The sequence below is a fragment of the Silurus aristotelis genome, assembly GCF_946808225.1.
Source record: "Silurus aristotelis genome assembly, chromosome: 24".
Classification (NCBI taxonomy): domain Eukaryota; kingdom Metazoa; phylum Chordata; class Actinopteri; order Siluriformes; family Siluridae; genus Silurus; species Silurus aristotelis.
This window is the reverse complement of record NC_139597.1, coordinates 6,476,549-6,494,730: the sequence shown is the minus strand read 5'-3', so window position 1 is coordinate 6,494,730 and position 18,182 is coordinate 6,476,549. Positions and strand designations below refer to the sequence as shown.

The 18,182-nt window shown below is 36.4% G+C and overlaps 2 protein-coding genes and 1 long non-coding RNA gene across 6 annotated transcripts in view; 1 reads left to right on the top strand and 2 right to left on the bottom strand.

Annotated features, from left to right (window-relative positions):
- The window catches only part of LOC310719287 (histidine ammonia-lyase-like), a 135,034-nt gene extending 123,230 nt beyond the window's left edge, over positions 1 to 11,804 (top strand). The window contains exons 1-20 of one of the 4 annotated variants that reach the window (XM_083528846.1): positions 4,331 to 4,465; positions 4,677 to 4,694; positions 4,813 to 4,843; positions 4,922 to 4,996; positions 5,554 to 5,626; positions 5,991 to 6,057; positions 6,192 to 6,229; positions 7,026 to 7,151; positions 7,286 to 7,425; positions 7,589 to 7,636; positions 7,725 to 7,872; positions 8,502 to 8,597; positions 9,145 to 9,200; positions 9,280 to 9,360; positions 9,486 to 9,551; positions 10,489 to 10,654; positions 10,895 to 11,029; positions 11,125 to 11,233; positions 11,367 to 11,436; positions 11,583 to 11,804. In XM_083528846.1, coding sequence (XP_083384972.1) covers positions 4,464 to 4,465; positions 4,677 to 4,694; positions 4,813 to 4,843; positions 4,922 to 4,996; positions 5,554 to 5,626; positions 5,991 to 6,057; positions 6,192 to 6,229; positions 7,026 to 7,151; positions 7,286 to 7,425; positions 7,589 to 7,636; positions 7,725 to 7,872; positions 8,502 to 8,597; positions 9,145 to 9,200; positions 9,280 to 9,360; positions 9,486 to 9,551; positions 10,489 to 10,654; positions 10,895 to 11,029; positions 11,125 to 11,233; positions 11,367 to 11,436; positions 11,583 to 11,681 — 1,644 coding nt within the window. In that variant the 5' untranslated portion in view covers positions 4,331 to 4,463 and the 3' untranslated portion in view covers positions 11,682 to 11,804. Of the gene's footprint in view, positions 1 to 4,330; positions 4,470 to 4,676; positions 4,695 to 4,801; positions 4,844 to 4,921; positions 4,997 to 5,553; positions 5,627 to 5,990; positions 6,058 to 6,191; positions 6,230 to 7,025; positions 7,152 to 7,285; positions 7,426 to 7,588; positions 7,637 to 7,724; positions 7,873 to 8,501; positions 8,598 to 9,144; positions 9,201 to 9,279; positions 9,361 to 9,485; positions 9,552 to 10,488; positions 10,655 to 10,894; positions 11,030 to 11,124; positions 11,234 to 11,366; positions 11,437 to 11,582 lie in introns of those variants that run through there. The other 3 variants (XM_083528848.1, XM_083528847.1, XM_083528849.1) reach the window with 3 other exon arrangements.
- LOC310719301 lies at positions 9,728 to 10,584 on the bottom strand. The gene is made up of 2 exons (XR_014531437.1): positions 10,465 to 10,584; positions 9,728 to 10,427 (listed from the first exon to the last, which is right to left on the bottom strand). It is a non-coding gene; the product is annotated as an uncharacterized lncRNA (long non-coding RNA).
- A 2-nt stretch (positions 11,805 to 11,806) lies between the features above and the next one.
- Positions 11,807 to 18,182, bottom strand: part of stab2 (stabilin 2) — a 45,110-nt gene continuing 38,734 nt past the window's right edge. Inside the window, exons 61-68 of the mRNA XM_083528790.1 lie at positions 17,512 to 17,645; positions 17,268 to 17,433; positions 16,584 to 16,690; positions 16,176 to 16,295; positions 15,878 to 16,027; positions 15,475 to 15,723; positions 13,168 to 13,275; positions 11,807 to 13,014 (exon numbers count right to left, since the gene is read on the bottom strand). Coding sequence (XP_083384916.1) covers positions 12,955 to 13,014; positions 13,168 to 13,275; positions 15,475 to 15,723; positions 15,878 to 16,027; positions 16,176 to 16,295; positions 16,584 to 16,690; positions 17,268 to 17,433; positions 17,512 to 17,645 — 1,094 coding nt within the window. The 3' untranslated portion in view covers positions 11,807 to 12,954. The remainder of the gene's footprint in view (positions 13,015 to 13,167; positions 13,276 to 15,474; positions 15,724 to 15,877; positions 16,028 to 16,175; positions 16,296 to 16,583; positions 16,691 to 17,267; positions 17,434 to 17,511; positions 17,646 to 18,182) is intronic.

Here is an 18,182-nt window from a genome sequence, read left to right as displayed (position 1 = left end):
GACAGGACCTGAATTTGAAAGTGTGCCTCGCGATCAAAGAAAGTATTTTTTGTATAATGACATGAAGTTGGTGAAGATGCAGACAGATTGTTCACTAGTCTTGCGTAATGCCACATGGGAAGATGAAGGTGAATATGTGTGCACTTATTTAGAACCAGCATTTAAATTTGTACCAATTTTTAATTATTGGGTGGATGATTATGTAACGCGTAAAGTGACACTTGTGATAAAAGATTTGGAACCCAGTGGGAGTGTCACGGATACTAAAGAGGTTCAAGATCAATCTATTACAATTACTACTCCAAGGATGAATAATATTTGAATGGAGCTTGTTACTGTAGCTCTGGATACAACTATGAATGTTAATACATCAACCCAGACTACTACTACTTTATCTAGGACTGTGAAAGAGAATAATGGTACAACAGTGTCGATACCTTTGATGTCTGTGAAATTTGTAAACGTAACACAGGCACCTGACATAGTGACCTTAAAGTCAAAAGAGGTGGTAAATGTAACTCAGAAGCCTATGTTGAAAACTGAGCCTAAAGTAAATGGTAGTGAGGAGACCTTTGAAGCTGGGAAACAGATGATGGAAGAGCATGCTGTAGAATCAGCTGAGACAGCTCAGAAAAAAGTATTAGATACAAAGAGTGAGTATTTTGATTCTACCCAAATTCATGCCTTACAAAAGAGAAACAGTGACTGGAAAGCATATGTATTTGATTCATCAGTGTTACAGATTGCTGACCCATGGGCAAGTAGGAACTTATGGTTCCAGCAGATAACTCATTCTGTTAGATCAGTTAGAAATTTAAATTGTCCATGTGTGGTGAAAGTTTCATCACCAGGCACATGGCCTTCAATTTTAGAAACGGTGCCAGAACCACTAACTATTAGGTGTCAGTCCTTTGCATTATCGTGGTTGTTGTTTCAGAAGCAGGCATTGACGGATATAATAATGGCTTTGTCAAGTATTCTGTTTAGGCCTAAATATGATTGTTCATGGTTGAAAGAATTACCTTATGTAAATCTACTGGATCAACATGAAAATATAATAACAGCAGTCCCTGAGCCGATGGAAGTGACACCTGTAAAAGCTGCTGGTTGTTTCTGTTCAAATGAAATGTATACTGGTTCGGGGATGTTTATGGAAGTAACTGATTGTGACAGCTATTTGATGAATTTGGGCCAACATGATTATAAAAATATTAGTAAGTTGTATGAAGTAAAGTTTCGTGCGCCACATCAGAAATATAGTAAAACTTTGATGGTAAGGAATCAAGACTTGCCTGGAAATGTGACAGTAGGGAATTTTAGAGATATTTGGTGGGTTTGCGGTGATAAGGCATATTTATTTCTGCCTTATGGATGGATAGGATGTTGTTACATGGCAAGGTTGAAACTTCCATATGAGGTTTTTGCTGTACAGAAGGGAGAAGGACCTGATAGAAATCAGTCGAATGTTGTTTCTGCAAATAGGATGAAAAGAGCATTGGCACAGTTTCATAATTTGGAGTCCTATCATTGAAGGATAAGTCTAGGAGAAAAGTGGGGTATAGGACTGTTCCCATGGTACGGCGTGACATTTTTAGCTTTTTTGGGGACGGTACTCAGATGCCACTGCTGCGAACAGCAGATGTAGATGAAGTGGAATTAGAAGGTGAACTGGTGGAGAAGTATCCATTTTGATATTAGTTCATATTATAATTTTTCATATATTTTGACTATAGCTTACTTTTTAGTAGTTTCCTCCTATACAGAGTTAGGATGAAAGGGGGGAATGGAATGTGATTAATGTGATATTATGATTCATTTGTTACCTGAGAAGACGATACTGGTTGTTTTTGTCTTTTCTTTTCTCCAAAGAAACAATATTGGGGGAGTTACATACGTTCCAGCATGGACAACAATCTGAGATTGGAAGGCTCAGAACGAGAATGCTGTGATTCTACACATCAGCGACCCCATACTGAGAATCAACGCGGCTGAAGGGCTGCGGATGGACATTTTCCCCATACATACATATATATGTTTATTATTGGATTTTATGTGTTGCAGTATATCCAGTGACATTGATAGAAAATGTTTGTACACTAGTAGTAATCATAGTAAGTCATGATTTCTTCTGTTGCATAACAAATGCATATGTATTACTTCTTGTTGTAATTGTTTAAGGAATAATGTTTTTTTGCTTAAGTCATATCCTTAAACACAGTATTAAAGTTTTGATTGGGCTGGAGTACAACTTGTGGCCACCTGGGGCAGAGGGGCCGTGAGAGCAGTTTTCCTGTCTTGATTGTTTGAAGGATATTTAAGGAGAAACGACTGCCTGACAGGTTTTTCACTCTCACACTCCATAAATTCATTATATTGTTAAGGTTATGTGACAGGAAGTATTATTACTATTTCTGTAAACAATGATGAACATGTATGTTATATTCTTTTGTTTGTCGAGGGCTGTATGATCCCTCGAAGGGGGGAAATATATAGTATCTTAAATATGTTATATCTTAAATATGTAGTATCCGAATGCCTTAATTCAGATTATTTCTCTTCTGATGAAATTCATGAAGGAGCTGAAGATAATTCTCTGCTCCTATACTGAACTGTCTGGCCAGATGTTTTCCTTTAAGACAAATGTATGAAAGGCCCATAGTGTTTATCTTAAGAGCCATGACTGGGAAAATGAGACGGGCTGTCGTCCTTAAATCAGTATGAGCCGAAGTATAGAATATGATCCAGGATGCATGTCCTCTTGGGAGACGACCTCTGACCCGTTCACTATATGTTGAGATGAATGGTCTGGGAAAGTGAGCTCTGTTACATCTGAGATACATCTGTTATACATTAAGAGGCGGACCCAGAGAACGGGCAAACTATTTAACGTGTGTGTAGCCATGGATCGGGAGTCGTCGATTCATCCATACGGCGGCTCCGAGCTGATCCAGGAGGCTCGTGAAGATGCTGAATTTCTGTGTTAAATAAACTTTATTTACAAAGAAATAACAGTGTCTGCGAAGATTCATTCCAAGCAACATCTACACTCCATCAAGACAAGAAATATACATCACTATCACTCTTCTCCACCCACTCCACCCTGCCTGCACTCTTTTCTTCACTTATCTAACACACTCTTAAATACTTTGCACTGTTGACCCCAGGTACCTAAACTCATAATACTGTATGCCCAGTATATTGGCAGGAATATAAAGGGTTATACTGTTACTCGTTAATCTTTAAGACACTGACCATTAACCACAAAGTACAAAGGGATGGATATGCATGAATAAATCGACACACTGCAAAAACACACGTTACATCGCTTTTGAACTTTATTTAACGTTGTTTAACAACTTGTTTTGACAAACCAGGACATTTCATGCTAGCAGGGACATCATCTAGCCACATGTTTCATCATCTAGCCACATGTTATTTTGTATGCAGTTGAATAGTGTGCATTCTTTTAATATTATTTTCTTTGTTAGCTTTAGTTCAGCACATGAGTCTAATACCCTCTACCACTGTTAAACTTGTTTCAGTTAAATTTAGTTTTTTTATTATTTACACTTTTAATTAAGCACAATAGCAAGAGGATATCTGAGTGCACATTAGCTTTCCTCCTGCTATTTGTTTATTTATCTGTGTGCATTCATTTTAGATTTAGTACCATTTCTAACCCTGTCCTAAACTACTAAAATTTATAGTGTTCGCCTATGCTGTGTTAGTTGGTCACTGTTTCAACTGTGTATACAGTGTTGTATGGATTTTTTATGTCAATGTATTGTAAGGACGCACCATTTATGTAACGAAATATATAAAAAGGACATATGGTCTGCAAATAGTCTACATTTTAGAATCAGTCAGCAGAGTAAACTTGACAAGTAATACATTTATCAAGTCTCTATTTTAACATGAAATTATTATTTCCTTGACATGAAGATGAAAGGTCAAATTGCTGATGAAAAACTGTCATTTAGTGTAATTTTTTATTTCTGGTTATTTACATAACCTTAGTGTTTAAGTCTGTGCATTTGAGCTACAAAGTAGAGAAGGAAACAGCATTTGGAAGCAAGATTATTACTATTATTATTATTATTATTATTATTATTATTATTATTATTATTATTAATTTTGTAAAATAGATTTAACAGGATAAATTTGTTTGTATGTTGATTGACATCAAGCAAATGACTGTATTATAACTTGTTTAAAGGTTAGAGATGCCGTTTTTTTTATTGCTTTAATGCTATGTGCAGCAATTATGAGTAGAAGCCAGTAGAAGTTCTAGTAGAGTCAGCAGTCAGTTAATTTATAATAAACACCCAAGTTTAATGGAGGACTCATTGTGCTTATCTGAGCTATCATTTTAATCATTTCTAAGTGGTTTAGGTTCAAATGGGCGTGGATTCTCTGTACTTACTTACTGAAACCTTTTTAGTTTGCTGTATAACAACTGAGATATGTAAGTATAAAAATATCTATCTATCTATCTATCTATCTATCTATCTATCTATCTATCTATCTATCTATCTATCTATCTATCTATCTATCTATCTATCTATCTATCTATATATCAGGGTTTTATTTAAAGTTTTTTTTTATGCATGTATGTATGTATATGTGTGTGGGTATGCGTTTCTTTTAATTTTCCACTTTTTATCTATGTATTTTAGGGATGACTGCAAAGACATGTATCCTTTATTTGCTCATGCTGTATTTACACTGTAATTCAAGTTGTTTTTTACATAGAAATAAAGCATTTATCTACATCTAGTTTAATTGATGATTCTATTCTTAGCTAATACATAGTGAAAAAATCCAGCTAAAGAAGCAAGCTGAGGTAAGAGATCCATACAGTTTTAAACAGACACAGTGGTCAGGTTTTGTTATTCATACTGTATATGATCTTTTCTTGCAGTACATCTCTTTAGATGGGAAAAGCCTTACAACTGCTGATTTGGTCAGTTTGGGAAAAGGCCATTATAAGATTAAGGTACAAAAGTTGCTGCATCAGACACAGTGTTGATTCATTTATACTTCAGTTCTAGGGATTCAACCAAAAAAATGTGTCATATCTCACCAAAGTGAGTACACCCCTCACATTTCAGCAACCATTTTAGAATATCTTCTCAAGAGACACTACTATAGAAATGAAACTTGGATATATTTTAGAGTAGTCAATGTGCAGCTTGTATAGCAGTGTAGATTTACTGTCCTTTGAAAATAACTCAACATACAGCCATTATTGTCAAAATAGCTGGCAACAAAAGTGAGTACACCCTGTGATAACAGCTCTATTTCACTGAACCATGCAAAGCCACATGTCCTATTAATCATGATCATGTTTTTGTCTGCTTTAAAGGACCCTACAAATTTGTGTATCTTGTATTATAGCAGTGAAATTTGGTTCTTTGAGTACAATTCTCTCATTCTGACCACTGGATGTTTAATGTGTCACCTCATGGCAAAGAATCTCTGATGATTTGAGAATTAGTATTTTTGCTCTCTACATCTTGCTATGAAGTTGTGGAGCTATTTTTTGTCTCTTAGCTGAGTGCCAAGGCAGAGGAGCGTGTGATAAGAGCTAAGGATGTTATCGAGAAGCTCATATCTGAAAAACAAGGTATTTTGTTTAAATGTATTACAGCATTTCATATGGATATATTTTTTTTATTTTGGGAAATTTACCAAAAAGCGGTCAGAAAGCGATCGGAAAGCTATTCAGTGAATATCTACCACAGGTTTCCTTTTCTAAATTAAGTCATTTGTTGATTGTGTAATGTTGTTACTCTGTTTCTGCTTAAAAGTCATTGCCATTAAGGTTGTTAATTCACTGTAGGCACTGTATGTACACACTGATGATTGCTATCGCAGTATCGTTATTTTGTGAACTGCTTGATTAATGTAGCATTATGGCATATGTAGTGTGATTTAAAAGTCTAGCTTCCTCATCCTTCAATTGTTTTTGTATGTCTTTATTTGTGTAGTTGTTTATGGAGTTAATACAGGGTTTGGAAAATTTGCACAGACCGTTGTAGGAAAAGATCAACTTAAGTAAGTTGCGTATTAACTTATGATAAAGTACAGATTGTACAGATTCTGGGTCAGAATGTTCATGGTTGGTAACAATCTACCCTCTTTGTATGTGTGTACGTGTGTGTGCATGTGTGTGTGTACATTATTTTCAGGGAACTGCAGGAAAATCTTGTCCGCTCCACAAGTGCTGGTAAATGTTTTAGAATTGAGCTGCAATTGTTTTGTTATTGCACAAATTCCTTCGTTTGATTATAATTTGTTGGATGATCAATGATGGAGTTAATGATTAGGTAACAGGTTAAGGTCTGATTATTTGTTGTTAACAAAATCTAGACTATTGGATCTTTGTGGGACCAGGTGCAGCATGACCACCAGTGGTCCTGAAATAATTATACTGAATAGTACAATGTAAAGTCTGCATCTGAGACAGTCAACTAATATAATATGATAAGGTGGTAGGGGGAGATGGTAGCTTAGTGGTTAAAGCATTGAACTTTGGATCCAAAGTTTGAGTTCAAATGCCAGCCACACCAAGCTGCCACTTCTGAGCCCCTGAGCAAGGCTCTTAATCCCATAGCTGCTCACTTGTGCAGTACGAATTAGATAAATGTAAGTCACTCTGGATAAGGGCATCTGCCAAATGCTATTAATGCTACCATGCTGGTTCATTAGAAGCTGATGCCACATATCAGGAGTTGCTCCGAGTTTCAGAGATACGTCAAATTTGTATACAATCCTCTAGTGACAGTTGTCATGTCATCACTCCATAATAAAACACACATGTATTCCCACATCTCTATCAGGGTTAATATTTTTTAACCTTTAATATTGAGACATCCTTAACCTGTCAGATGAAGGTGATATGAAAAACAACCACTGTTTAATTAATCACTGTAAAAGTGGTGTCTTACTTTTTTATTATCTTTTTTTCCCCCTAAAATGTCTTTGAAATTTAAAGTTTGAAGTTTAAATGTGTGTATTTGTAGGGGTTGGACCCCCACTGAGTCCAGAAAGGACTCGGATGCTTCTTGCTCTCAGAATCAATATCTTAGCCAAAGGTTATAGTGGCATTTCATTGGAGACACTTCAGAAAATGGTGAAAGCCTTTAATGGTGAATATTATTTACAATGTCCTTTTTTGGAACTTAGAATATTTTCATAAACTTATTATGTTTTGGTTCTCCATTAATGCTACATTTTTTTTACTTTTTACTTTGTGTGTGTGTGTGTGTGTGTGTGAGTGAAGCCTCCTGTCTCTCCTGGGTTCCTGAACAAGGGACAGTCGGGGCAAGTGGAGACCTGGCCCCTCTAGCTCACCTGGCTCTGGGTCTGATTGGAGAAGGACGCATGTGGTCACCACAGACCGGCTGGACTGATGCCCAAACTGTGAGACTCGGTTTCCAACGAAGCACTTCCTCATTTAAAATTAAAATAAAACCCCACGAATATAATCATTCCAAGTAGCAACCCAAGCTAAGGATTCAGACGACTTAGTATTATTTTTCAGATCCAGATTAAATTCTTCCATTTTTCCTTTTCTTTTCAAAAGGTACTCGAAGTACACGGTCTGACCCCAATATCACTGAAACCCAAAGAGGTGTCTATATCTAATATCTTATACTAATAGGAAATAATATTCTTGTTTAGTTGAATAATAAAAGTGACAACATATAATTACATTTCAGGGTCTTTCTCTGATTAATGGGACTCAGTTTATAGCCTCACTGGGTGCTGAGGCAGTAGAGAGAGCAGCAGCGATCACCCGGCAGGCTGATGTCATCGCTGCTCTCACGTTAGAGACACTGAAGGGAACCAACAAAGCTTTCGACATTGGTGAGAGAGAAAGAGATAATATATTATTATCCACTATTGCGATACTACTCAGTGCTTCATTATATTTAAGTATCTGAAATTTTTTCTCTGAACACTTTTGTAGTACATAAAAAAATTCTCTTTTGTATACTTATAACTTTTCTAGACAGATCAGCAGTTACACACATACATATTTCTAATAATTTGCATTCACATTTCTATGGATTAAATACCAAGGATTTTTTTTCTAACTCATAGCTAAATACTTATATTTTTCTACTTCTATTTTCAATTCCAGTATCTAATATATAAAAATGCCTGGTGCACTTCTTCATTTACATAATATGCTTATTAAGAACCAGTAAGGTGTGTGCATATACTTGGTTCTTTGTGAAGACCAAAACAATAATAGTATTATTAAAACGTAACAATAATCTATTGGAGCATTTTTATAATCCATTGAAGCGTTATGCATTTTGCCGGTTATTCTTTTACAAACTACTATTACAAACTTTAAAAACTAGAAGGATATGTTCTGTGGGAGTAGCATTTTCAGCCCCCAGTACTACAAGAATCACAAGGTACAAAAGTTTTTTAATGAAATATATTTGAATGACAAAATTTCAGCTGTGTATCTTGTCCTCTATCAGATGTCCACGCAGTGCGGCCTCACCCGGGTCAGATATTAGTTGCCCAGAGATTTCGCTCACTGCTTCATTCTGATTTCTTTCCCTCAGAAATCACAGGTAAAACCTCTGAGAAAAATATGTTTATTATTTATTAAATTTTTTATTTTTTCATATAGTCTAGCTCAATTTTTTTTTTGATAATAATTAATATCTGTAAAACTGACGATTAGCTGATGGGTTAAATTTTGGTCCATTATCACTTTGTACTGGGTTTAAAACATTTCCCTGCTGTTAAATCACCAAATGCAGCTTTTGTGCTAGTTTAACTATACACTGAATCAGATGTGGTTTGGAACATGGGAAAACCTAAAAGGACTGCAGTGGACTTCTAGGAACTGGGGGGAAGAAAACCCTAAGTCATATTTGCTGGTTAAGCACATTTATACACATAATACTGCAGTTAACGATTTTTCTACATACAACAAGATAATTCTTATTAGTTGTACTAAGGTTAAAAGTGTTTGTATTTATAAGTAAAATAAAAGGAATCGTACTTGAATTTTAGTATTTGGTCCCATTCTGTATTTAATTGAAAAAATGATTTAGCCTCAGCTCCGATTCTCATTAATGAGCCTCAACAAAATTATTTTCTTGTGTCTCAAAGATGAAAAGTCTTATAGAGGTGTTCAGGATGCCTATACCCTGCGATGCTGCCCTCAGGTATGAGTGCTAATAGTTATAATGAAGCCTTATCTATATTTTCCTTCAAACTGATGTTTCATTTTTCATCGCTGTATAGGTGCATGGAGTAACCAATGACACGATTGCTTTTGTGAAGAACATTCTAAACACAGAGCTAAACAGTGCCACTGACAATCCTGTATCCTCTATGACCATCTTATATCTTTAATAAGTACTCATAGCTTAGTAAAGTTACACATTGTGCTTGTTTCTTGCCTGTGTCATTAAAATTCGAAGGAAATTGCTTAACCTTTTGTCTATCAGCTCGTCTTTCCAGAGCGTGGAATCACTATATCAGCAGGAAATTTCCATGGAGAATATCCTGCCAAGGTACAGTCAGTCCAATCACTCGTTTGAGGTTGTTTTTGGGTTATTTAATAGATTCAGCACTTGAATAATGATAAGTGCTTTACAGAAGCATGAATAAACATTGAGAAAGTTTGAATTCAATTAGGGATCAGCTGTCATTTCATCCATTTTATTGACATCAGTCAAGTGACAGGTCGTATCGTGACAATCATAAGACGTGTTTATCTATACAGCATTTTAAATGTTACATAATGGTAATGTAGAGACAGGCAGAGACCAGTTGAATTTAGAGATCTATCATAGTGGTGTCCTCTGATTTTTAATGAATATATGGTAATTTAATGGCATTGCCAATACAAAATTATGTACATTTCTTTGAAACTTACTGTAAATATAGGAAATTTAACTTGTTGTTTTTTTCCATGAAAACTAATGCCAATGTTACATCACAGTAATGACTTATTTTTTATACAGCGTTAGTCCTGATTTACATTATCACCATTATGTGAGTTGAATGAAACCAGTTATTTTGCTGAGATTGATTTTTTTTTTTGACACGGTTGTTTGTTAAGAATTGACTCTTGGACTTATACTTGACTAAAGTGTTATTTAAAAAAAAACGTCAAATTACCTGTGCTTTTAAAGAAATAAGTCTTTATACAAATGGTGGTAAGGAAGAGCTCATGTAGGTCAAATAGAACCATAACCATAAGGTTTTACCATATAACTTGAATATCCAATGGCTTCCTCAGTTTTATGAAAGACTTTCAATATTCACTTTATATAGTAAAACATAACATCTGAAATACAGAGTGAATAAATATAATGGACTCTAAAATCATGACTAGCTGTGCTCGGGTTTGGTTAGAAACTTTTTTTTATTACTAAAGTAAAACACTTGTAATTTGGAATAGATGTAACACTATGATTAGACTAAACCTTGCCCACTTTTTCTAAGGCTTTGGACTTCCTGGCTATTGGAGTGCACGAGCTGGCAAGTATTAGTGAGCGACGTATCGAGAGGTTGTGTAACCCTTTACTCAGTAATCTGCCTGCCTTCTTAGTGAAAGAAGGAGGAATAAACACAGGCTTCATGGTGGTCCACTGCACTGCTGCTGCTTTGGGTGATACCACATTCCACACACACACACACACACACACACACACACACACACACACACACACACACACACACACACACACACACACTCACACACACACACACACACACATACACATATACATATATATATATATATATACATTTGTGCTTAAATGAATGTGATTTACAGGATAAATACACTTATTTTTTTTTTGTTCTTTTTCTTTTTTCTTTTTTTTTTTTTTTTTTTTACATATTGTAGTGTCTGAAAATAAGGTGCTGTGCCACCCGGCCTCTGTGGACTCTTTGTCCACCAGTGCAGCTATAGAGGACCATGTGTCTATGGGGGGCTGGGCAGCCAGAAAGGCCCTGAAGGTGGTTGAGCATGTTGAGCAAGGTACCGATCCAACACTGCCAACTAAACATAATAGAAAAAGGATAATAAAGGATAATCTTTTCTCTGTTCATTGTAATTTCTTTATCTGTCTACAGTCCTTGCTATAGAGTTACTCGCTGCCTGCCAGGCTCTGGAGTTCCACCGACCTTTAAAGACCACAGCACCTCTGGAGAAGGTCTATGAACTGGTGCGCTCTGTAGTCAGGTGATCACCGAATCTAAAACACACACTCTGAAAGTTATTAATTTGGATATATGTGCTATGCTTTTTATTTAATCATTGTTTCATTTCTTTCTTGTTATGTGAATCTAAGCATATTGTGTACATTTCCCATCAGGCCCTGGGACAAAGATCGTGTTATGAGCTTCGATGTTGAAGCAGCTCACCAGCTGCTCCTAGAGGGAAAGGTGCACTTCATTCACATCACATTCATTTTATACAGTGCCTCAGATTGGAAATATATTTTAGATGTCAGTTTTTTCAGAATTTGTGGATGATAATGTTGATGTTGATTTGGATGATGATGATGATGTTGATGATTGTGTATGTTTAGGTGTGGGAGGCAGTGCTACCATATATGGACCAGTACAAGAGGAGTGAACACCTTTATCTTTCTGCTGCAAATTGCGCATCCGAATTAATTTTGTTTTGACGGTATTACTGTCAGATTTACCCCTGAAACTGACCTGTAGGCATATTGTGAGCCCCGGAATTATTGGCACGTCTCATGAAAATAAGCAGAACGTACTATAAAATAAATTACACATTCAATGAGTATTATTTTGAGCTTGTATTTTTATTTAATTCTCATCATTTTACATTTTAAATATTTTAAGAGCATTGTTATAAGTCAGTAAGTGGTGGAAAACCAGAAAGGTAGGTAGTTTCTTATATATAATAATAATAATAATAATATGACTTACATGTTATGATAATATATTATTTAAAAATCTATATTTTAATACGCTTTAATTGACCCAGTTTACCAGAAGGTTCCAACTAAACCAAGCCAGTTTAAAACAGTTGTTAGGCTTTTTCAAGGAACATTTTTACTTTTGTATTTTCTTCCTGTAGAATTTGCACAAAAACGCCCAGTTTACCTTCATTTCAAATCCCTTAAAAAAAAAAAAAAAAAACTAACAAAAAAACATATTGCATAGAAAAAAAAATCACGGAAATGCATGGAAAAACCCAGGGTCATTTAATAAAGCTAATTAATGCTTTTGCTAGAGATGATGTATTCGGGCAACGTAGCTGTGGCTGCAGTGAAAGGAGCCGTTTAATTGTGTTTATTGGGTTTCTTGCTTTAGTAATGGCATTTGTTCTCACTGCATGAGATACCTGTGTGATGTCAGGCAGGACACCACAAAAGCCTTAGGTGTGAAAATTACGGCCCAGTACTGATTTGAAGAAAGAATATAGTGATTATATAAAACTGTTTAAAATTTTTAAACATCTATTTGGCCTGTATCCATTTAGTTTCCCAGAAAACTCAAATAAAACACACTCAAATGATATGCATGAGACACTTTCAAGGATCTAACATTATTTATTAGACAAATGTAGCAAAATTTGTGTCCAAGAGAAACCCAGCAATAATTCTGAGATGATATCCAATAACGATATTCATTATTATTATTATTATTATTATTATTAATTATTATTATTATTATAATGATTTAAAAAAAAAAAAATTTTTTATTCGCATTACAGTTAGGGGTGTTTTGTCTAAAAAAAAACAACCTGTTACTGTTTCTGAAACTTTCATATGTTTCATATGCTCTCAATCACATTTACACATACACAGTGATTTCAGTTCATCAAATCACTATTATTCATCACTGCCATTCCACAGTCTCCAGATATACTGCAGTGTCCAGTGCTTACTGGCAGATACCGAGGGTAAAACAGCGTGTGCTGTTTTTTTAGCTGTCCTGGAACAGGTCATATGAACCTCCATCAACTACCTGGTGCTTGTCATCCTTCTATAAAGAGTCACAGTCAATTATTAGTACTGTCTATATGATTATACATCTTTACCAAAAAAGTATGAGGTTATCACAATAAGCTGCTGTTCTGTTACATGTAACTATGGTTATAGAGCCAAAAAAAATTATTTTGCCTCATCTTTTACTTACATCTTCCACAGGGAGGTCTGGGGCACTAGGGGCAGCTGTAGTCTCATACATGGGGTTACTGATATATGGTGTAGATTCGGGTGTGCTTGTATCTTCTAACTCATCCTCCTGAAAAGAAATGCATATAGAAATGAAGAAAGAGGACAAAAGCTGGAAATCCACCTATTAACTGAATTCTGTCTATATATATATATATATATATATATATATATATATATATATATATATATATATATATATATATATATATATATATATATATATATACAGTGAGGAAAATAAGTATTTGAACACCCTGCTATTTTGCAAGTTCTCCCACTTAGAAATCATGGAGGGGTCTGAAATTGTCATCGTAGGTGCATGTCCACTGTGAGAGACATAATCAAAAAAAAAAAATCCAGAAATCACAATGTATGATTTTGTAACTATTTATTTGTATGATACAGCTGCAAAAAAAGTATTTAAACACCTGAGAAAGTCAATGTTAATATTTGGTACAGTAGCCTTTGTTTGCAATTACAGAGGTCAAACGTTTCCTGTAGTTTTTCACCAGGTTTGCACACACTGCAGGAGGGATTTTGGCCCACTCCTCCACGCAGATCTTCTCTAGATCAGTCAGGTTTCTGGCCTGTTGCTGAGAAACATGGAGTTTGAGCTCCCTCCAAAGATTCTCTATTGGGTTTAGGTCTGGAGACTGGCTAGGCCACGCCAGAACCTTGATATGCTTCTTACAGAGCCACTCCTTGGTTATCCTGGCTGTGTGCTTCGGGTCATTGTCATGTTGGAAGACCCAGCCTCGACCCATCTTCAATGCTCTAACTGAGGGAAGGTTAGAGTTAGGAGAACTGTTCCCCAAAATCTCGCAATACATGGCCCCGGTCATCCTCTCCTTAATACAGTGCAGTCGCCCTGTCACATGTGCAGAAAAACACCCCCAAAGCATGATGCTACCACCCCCATGCTTCACAGTAGGGATGGTGTTCTCGGGATGGTACTTATCATTCTTCTTCCTCCAAACACGTTTAGTGGAATTATGACCCAAAAGTTCTATTTTGCTCTCATCTGACCACATGACTTTCTCCCATGACTCCTATGGATCATCCAAATGGTCATTGGCAAACTCAAGACGTGCCTGGACATGTGCTGGTTTAAGCAGGGGAACCTTCCGTGCCATGCATGATTTCAAACCATGACGTCTTAGTGTATTACCAACAGTAACCTTGGAAACTGTGGTCCCAGCTCTTTTCAGGTCATTGACCAGCTCCTGCCGTGTAGTTCTGGGCTGATTTCTCACCTTCCTTAGGATCATTGAGACCCCACGAGGTGAGATCTTGCATGGAGCCCCAGTCCGAGGGAGATTGACAGTCATGTTTAGCTTCTTCCATTTTCTAATGATTGCTCCAACAGTGGACCTTTTTTCACCAAGCTGCTTGGCAATTTCCCCGTAGCCCTTTCCAGCCTTGTGGAGGTGTACAATTTTGTCTCTAGTGGTTTTGGACAGCTCTTTGGTCTTGGCCATGTTAGTAGTTGGATTTGTACTGAATGTATGGGGTGGACAGGTGTCTTTATGCAGCTAACGACCTCAAACAGGTGCATCTAATTTAGGATAATAAATGTAGTGGAGGTGGACATTTTAAAGGCAGACTAACAGGTCTTTGAGGGTCAGAATTCTAGCTGATAGACAGGTGTTCAAATACTTATTTGCAGCTGTATCATACAAATAAATAGTTTAAAAATTATATATTGTGATTTCTGGATTTTTTTTTTTTAGATTATGTCTCTCACAGTAGACATGCACCTACGATGACAATTTCAGACCCCTACATGATTTCTAAGTGGGGGAACTTGCAAAATAGCAGGGTGTTCAAATACTTATTTTCCTCACTGTATATATATGAATGAATGAATGAATGAATGAATGAAATAATCAACAGAAAAATTCTAATAAAAAAATACTATTCTAAATATTTCCCAAATGTGAACGCATAGCTTTGAAATGCAAGCATAAAAGAATGGATATTTTCATATATTATAAATAATATACAATAAACATATACATAAAAACATATACAAAAAAATATACATATACAATAAAACGGATTTTGTTATAGTGGAGTTACTGTTACCTTTTCTGATGTGGCTTATTTTCCCTGTAATTAATTATTTTTACCTAATACACTTGTCACATTCTGACACACACACACACACACACACACACACACACACACACACACACACACACACACTCACACTCACACACACACACACACACACACACACACACACACACACACACACACTACATACCCTAAAGTAGTGGAACTGGAATGGTTTGGCTTGCCGGGTGTAGAAATGATAGGCCACGAATGCTGCAGCGACAATAAGAATTATCAGCAATATGACACCGATCCCCAATCCTGCTGAATGTGCCTGAGGAAGGGACAAGGGTGGAGGTGGTGGGGCTTTCAGTGGTCCCTGCAGTACATGGATAATCCCATTGGATGCAAGAATGTCAGATTCGATGATGTAACGGTCATTGACATATCCTGAAGAGGCCTGAAGGGAAGAAGGTTTTGTTGCAGTGAGTATCAGTTCATATCCACTGAGCCGTTATGAAAGGAATTATGGTTCTCACATTATTTTAAGTGTATTCTTCAAATGCATCTAGTAAGCATGTGCCAGCATGTGTTTTGTTCAGGTCCACTTTTACCTCTGTTTGGGGGTTTTGGAGACTTGGAACCCGTTTCACATTCAGGGTGTGTCCTAGATATGACTTAACATGACTGATGTTAATGAGAGCCTGCAGGACTAAAGCTCTCCCATCCAGCAGGTGGTGCTCTAAATCTCTGTAGGACAGTGTCTTATTCAAAGAGAAAGAGAAAGAGAGAGAGAGAGAGAGAGAGAGAGAGAGAGAGAGAGAGAGAGAGAGAGAGAGAGAGAGAGAGAGAATGTTATTTTTTTCTTTATAAATTCTTTATGTCTGTGTGGTACAGAGGCAAGTTATTTACCTGGTTCTCGTAGAGACCACTGTTGTCAGGCACAAATAGTGTAGACTGTGTAGTTATATTGCTGAGGCGTTTCATAAACTCTTGCCCTTTAGGGGCAACTCTGGAATAATTCATGATTTGCTGGAGAAGAAACAAATTTGTAAAAAATAAATCAGAGATTTTATCACAACCTTTCTGTCTATCTACTGCTGGTAACATCCTGAACTCTGAACTGACTGGAACTTGAATTGATATCTTTTGTGGTGTAAACACATTTGTGCTTTTTTCCCCCCTCATTCCGAATAGTGAAAGTATGAATTGAATGAATGAATGATTTTTGTGTTTTTATATTTAAAGTAGCAGTAGACACACAAGCTTTTTTCAAGATTTGAGTGGGTGTGCAGATTTTTGTATAGCTATTGTACTCACTGAAAGAAAGTTGGAAAAGTTGGGCTTGGTGGTAAGAACCTGCAAGATGTTACCAGTGCAAGAGTATCCATCACCTATGTAGCCAATCTTACACTCACACTTAACATCTGAAACACATAAACATGTGCAGTTAGGTGCAATAGGGAACATATATCGACTAGAAGCCTCATTTCTGAGGCCTCACCTCAGAAACCCTATTGAGGTTATTTAAAAAAATAATAAATAAATAAATAAATAAATAAATAAATAAATAAATAAATAAATAAATCATCCCCAAGGCATAATTCCAGGTTTAATAATTATAATTCTAGAAGCCCAAAGCTGACTGTTGACTTCTAGAAGTCTAATGCTCTTGGCCTTGTATTAAAGTCTCAGGGTTAATTCCAGAGGTCCCATGTCTAAGACGATACATACCACATGACTCTAATCTCAAACCATCATAACATAATTCTGAAAACCCCATGCCTAAGGGATAATCTTGAAAACCTTTCACAAGATCTAATCATAGCCTTTACTGTCATGAACCAAGTGTAGGTCTGAGCTGAAGCTCCATCTCTGGTAAAAAATGTGAAATTAATTCAGATTAAAAGTATACTACACATTGACTTAAAGAGGTTAAGTACTGCAGTTATGGGGTAAGAAATATGCATAAGGAGTTCATTTACTTTCAATAAAGCCACATACCTTTTATCCGGTAACAGAATGTGTCCCAGGTTTTACTTAGATCTGTCATAGTGCCATAGTCCACTATGCCAACATGGCCAAATCCACAGTTAGGGTTGGAGTAGCTCATGGGATAAGCTACCCGGTTCTGTGCAAGCCACCCGGCTGAACACAGGTTATATCCAGCCTGCAGAACATGCAAATAGAATGATGTACCTCAAAAGATAGCTATAACATGAATGAGTTTTTATGCATCTATACATACCTGCTGTGCATATGAGAGCTGTATATAGGTAGCGATGGTGCCACCTGCCTGCTTACAGGCCTCTTGAGCCTCTGTGTAGTTCAGCTTGTATACTCCCAGTGGAGAACGATAGTGGAAGACACCAAGTGTTTTATCTAAAAGAAACCAAGACTAACATTTAGAAACATTCCTTCTAAGTATTAAAAGATTCAAAGTCGATTTTTAATAAACACTAGATTCTTTGATAGTTCTGTGTTGACTATATGGACAAAAGTAATGGGATACCCATTTCCAACCATATGTGGTCCAAACTGTTACCACAAAGTTGAAGGTACACAATTTCTTTCTTTGCACAATGTGAGCTCCATGAAGATATAGTTTGGAGTGGAAGATCTTGAATAGCCTTCTATAGAGCTCTCACCTCAACCCTATTGAACACCTTGGGGATGAACTGGAACTCTGACTATGACCCCACCGTAGGGTACACCTTCAGGGTTTAATGAGCACAAATCCCCACAAGCACAATCCAAAATCTAGTGAAACATCTTCCCAGAAGAGTAGAGATTATTATAACTGGAATTGCGACATGGGATGTTCAAAATGCACATGCAAATCTTATGGTCAGGTGGAAAACAACCTTTGTCCATATGTGTATTCGTATTTATGTGGATGATTTTTAGTTGCATTGCCTT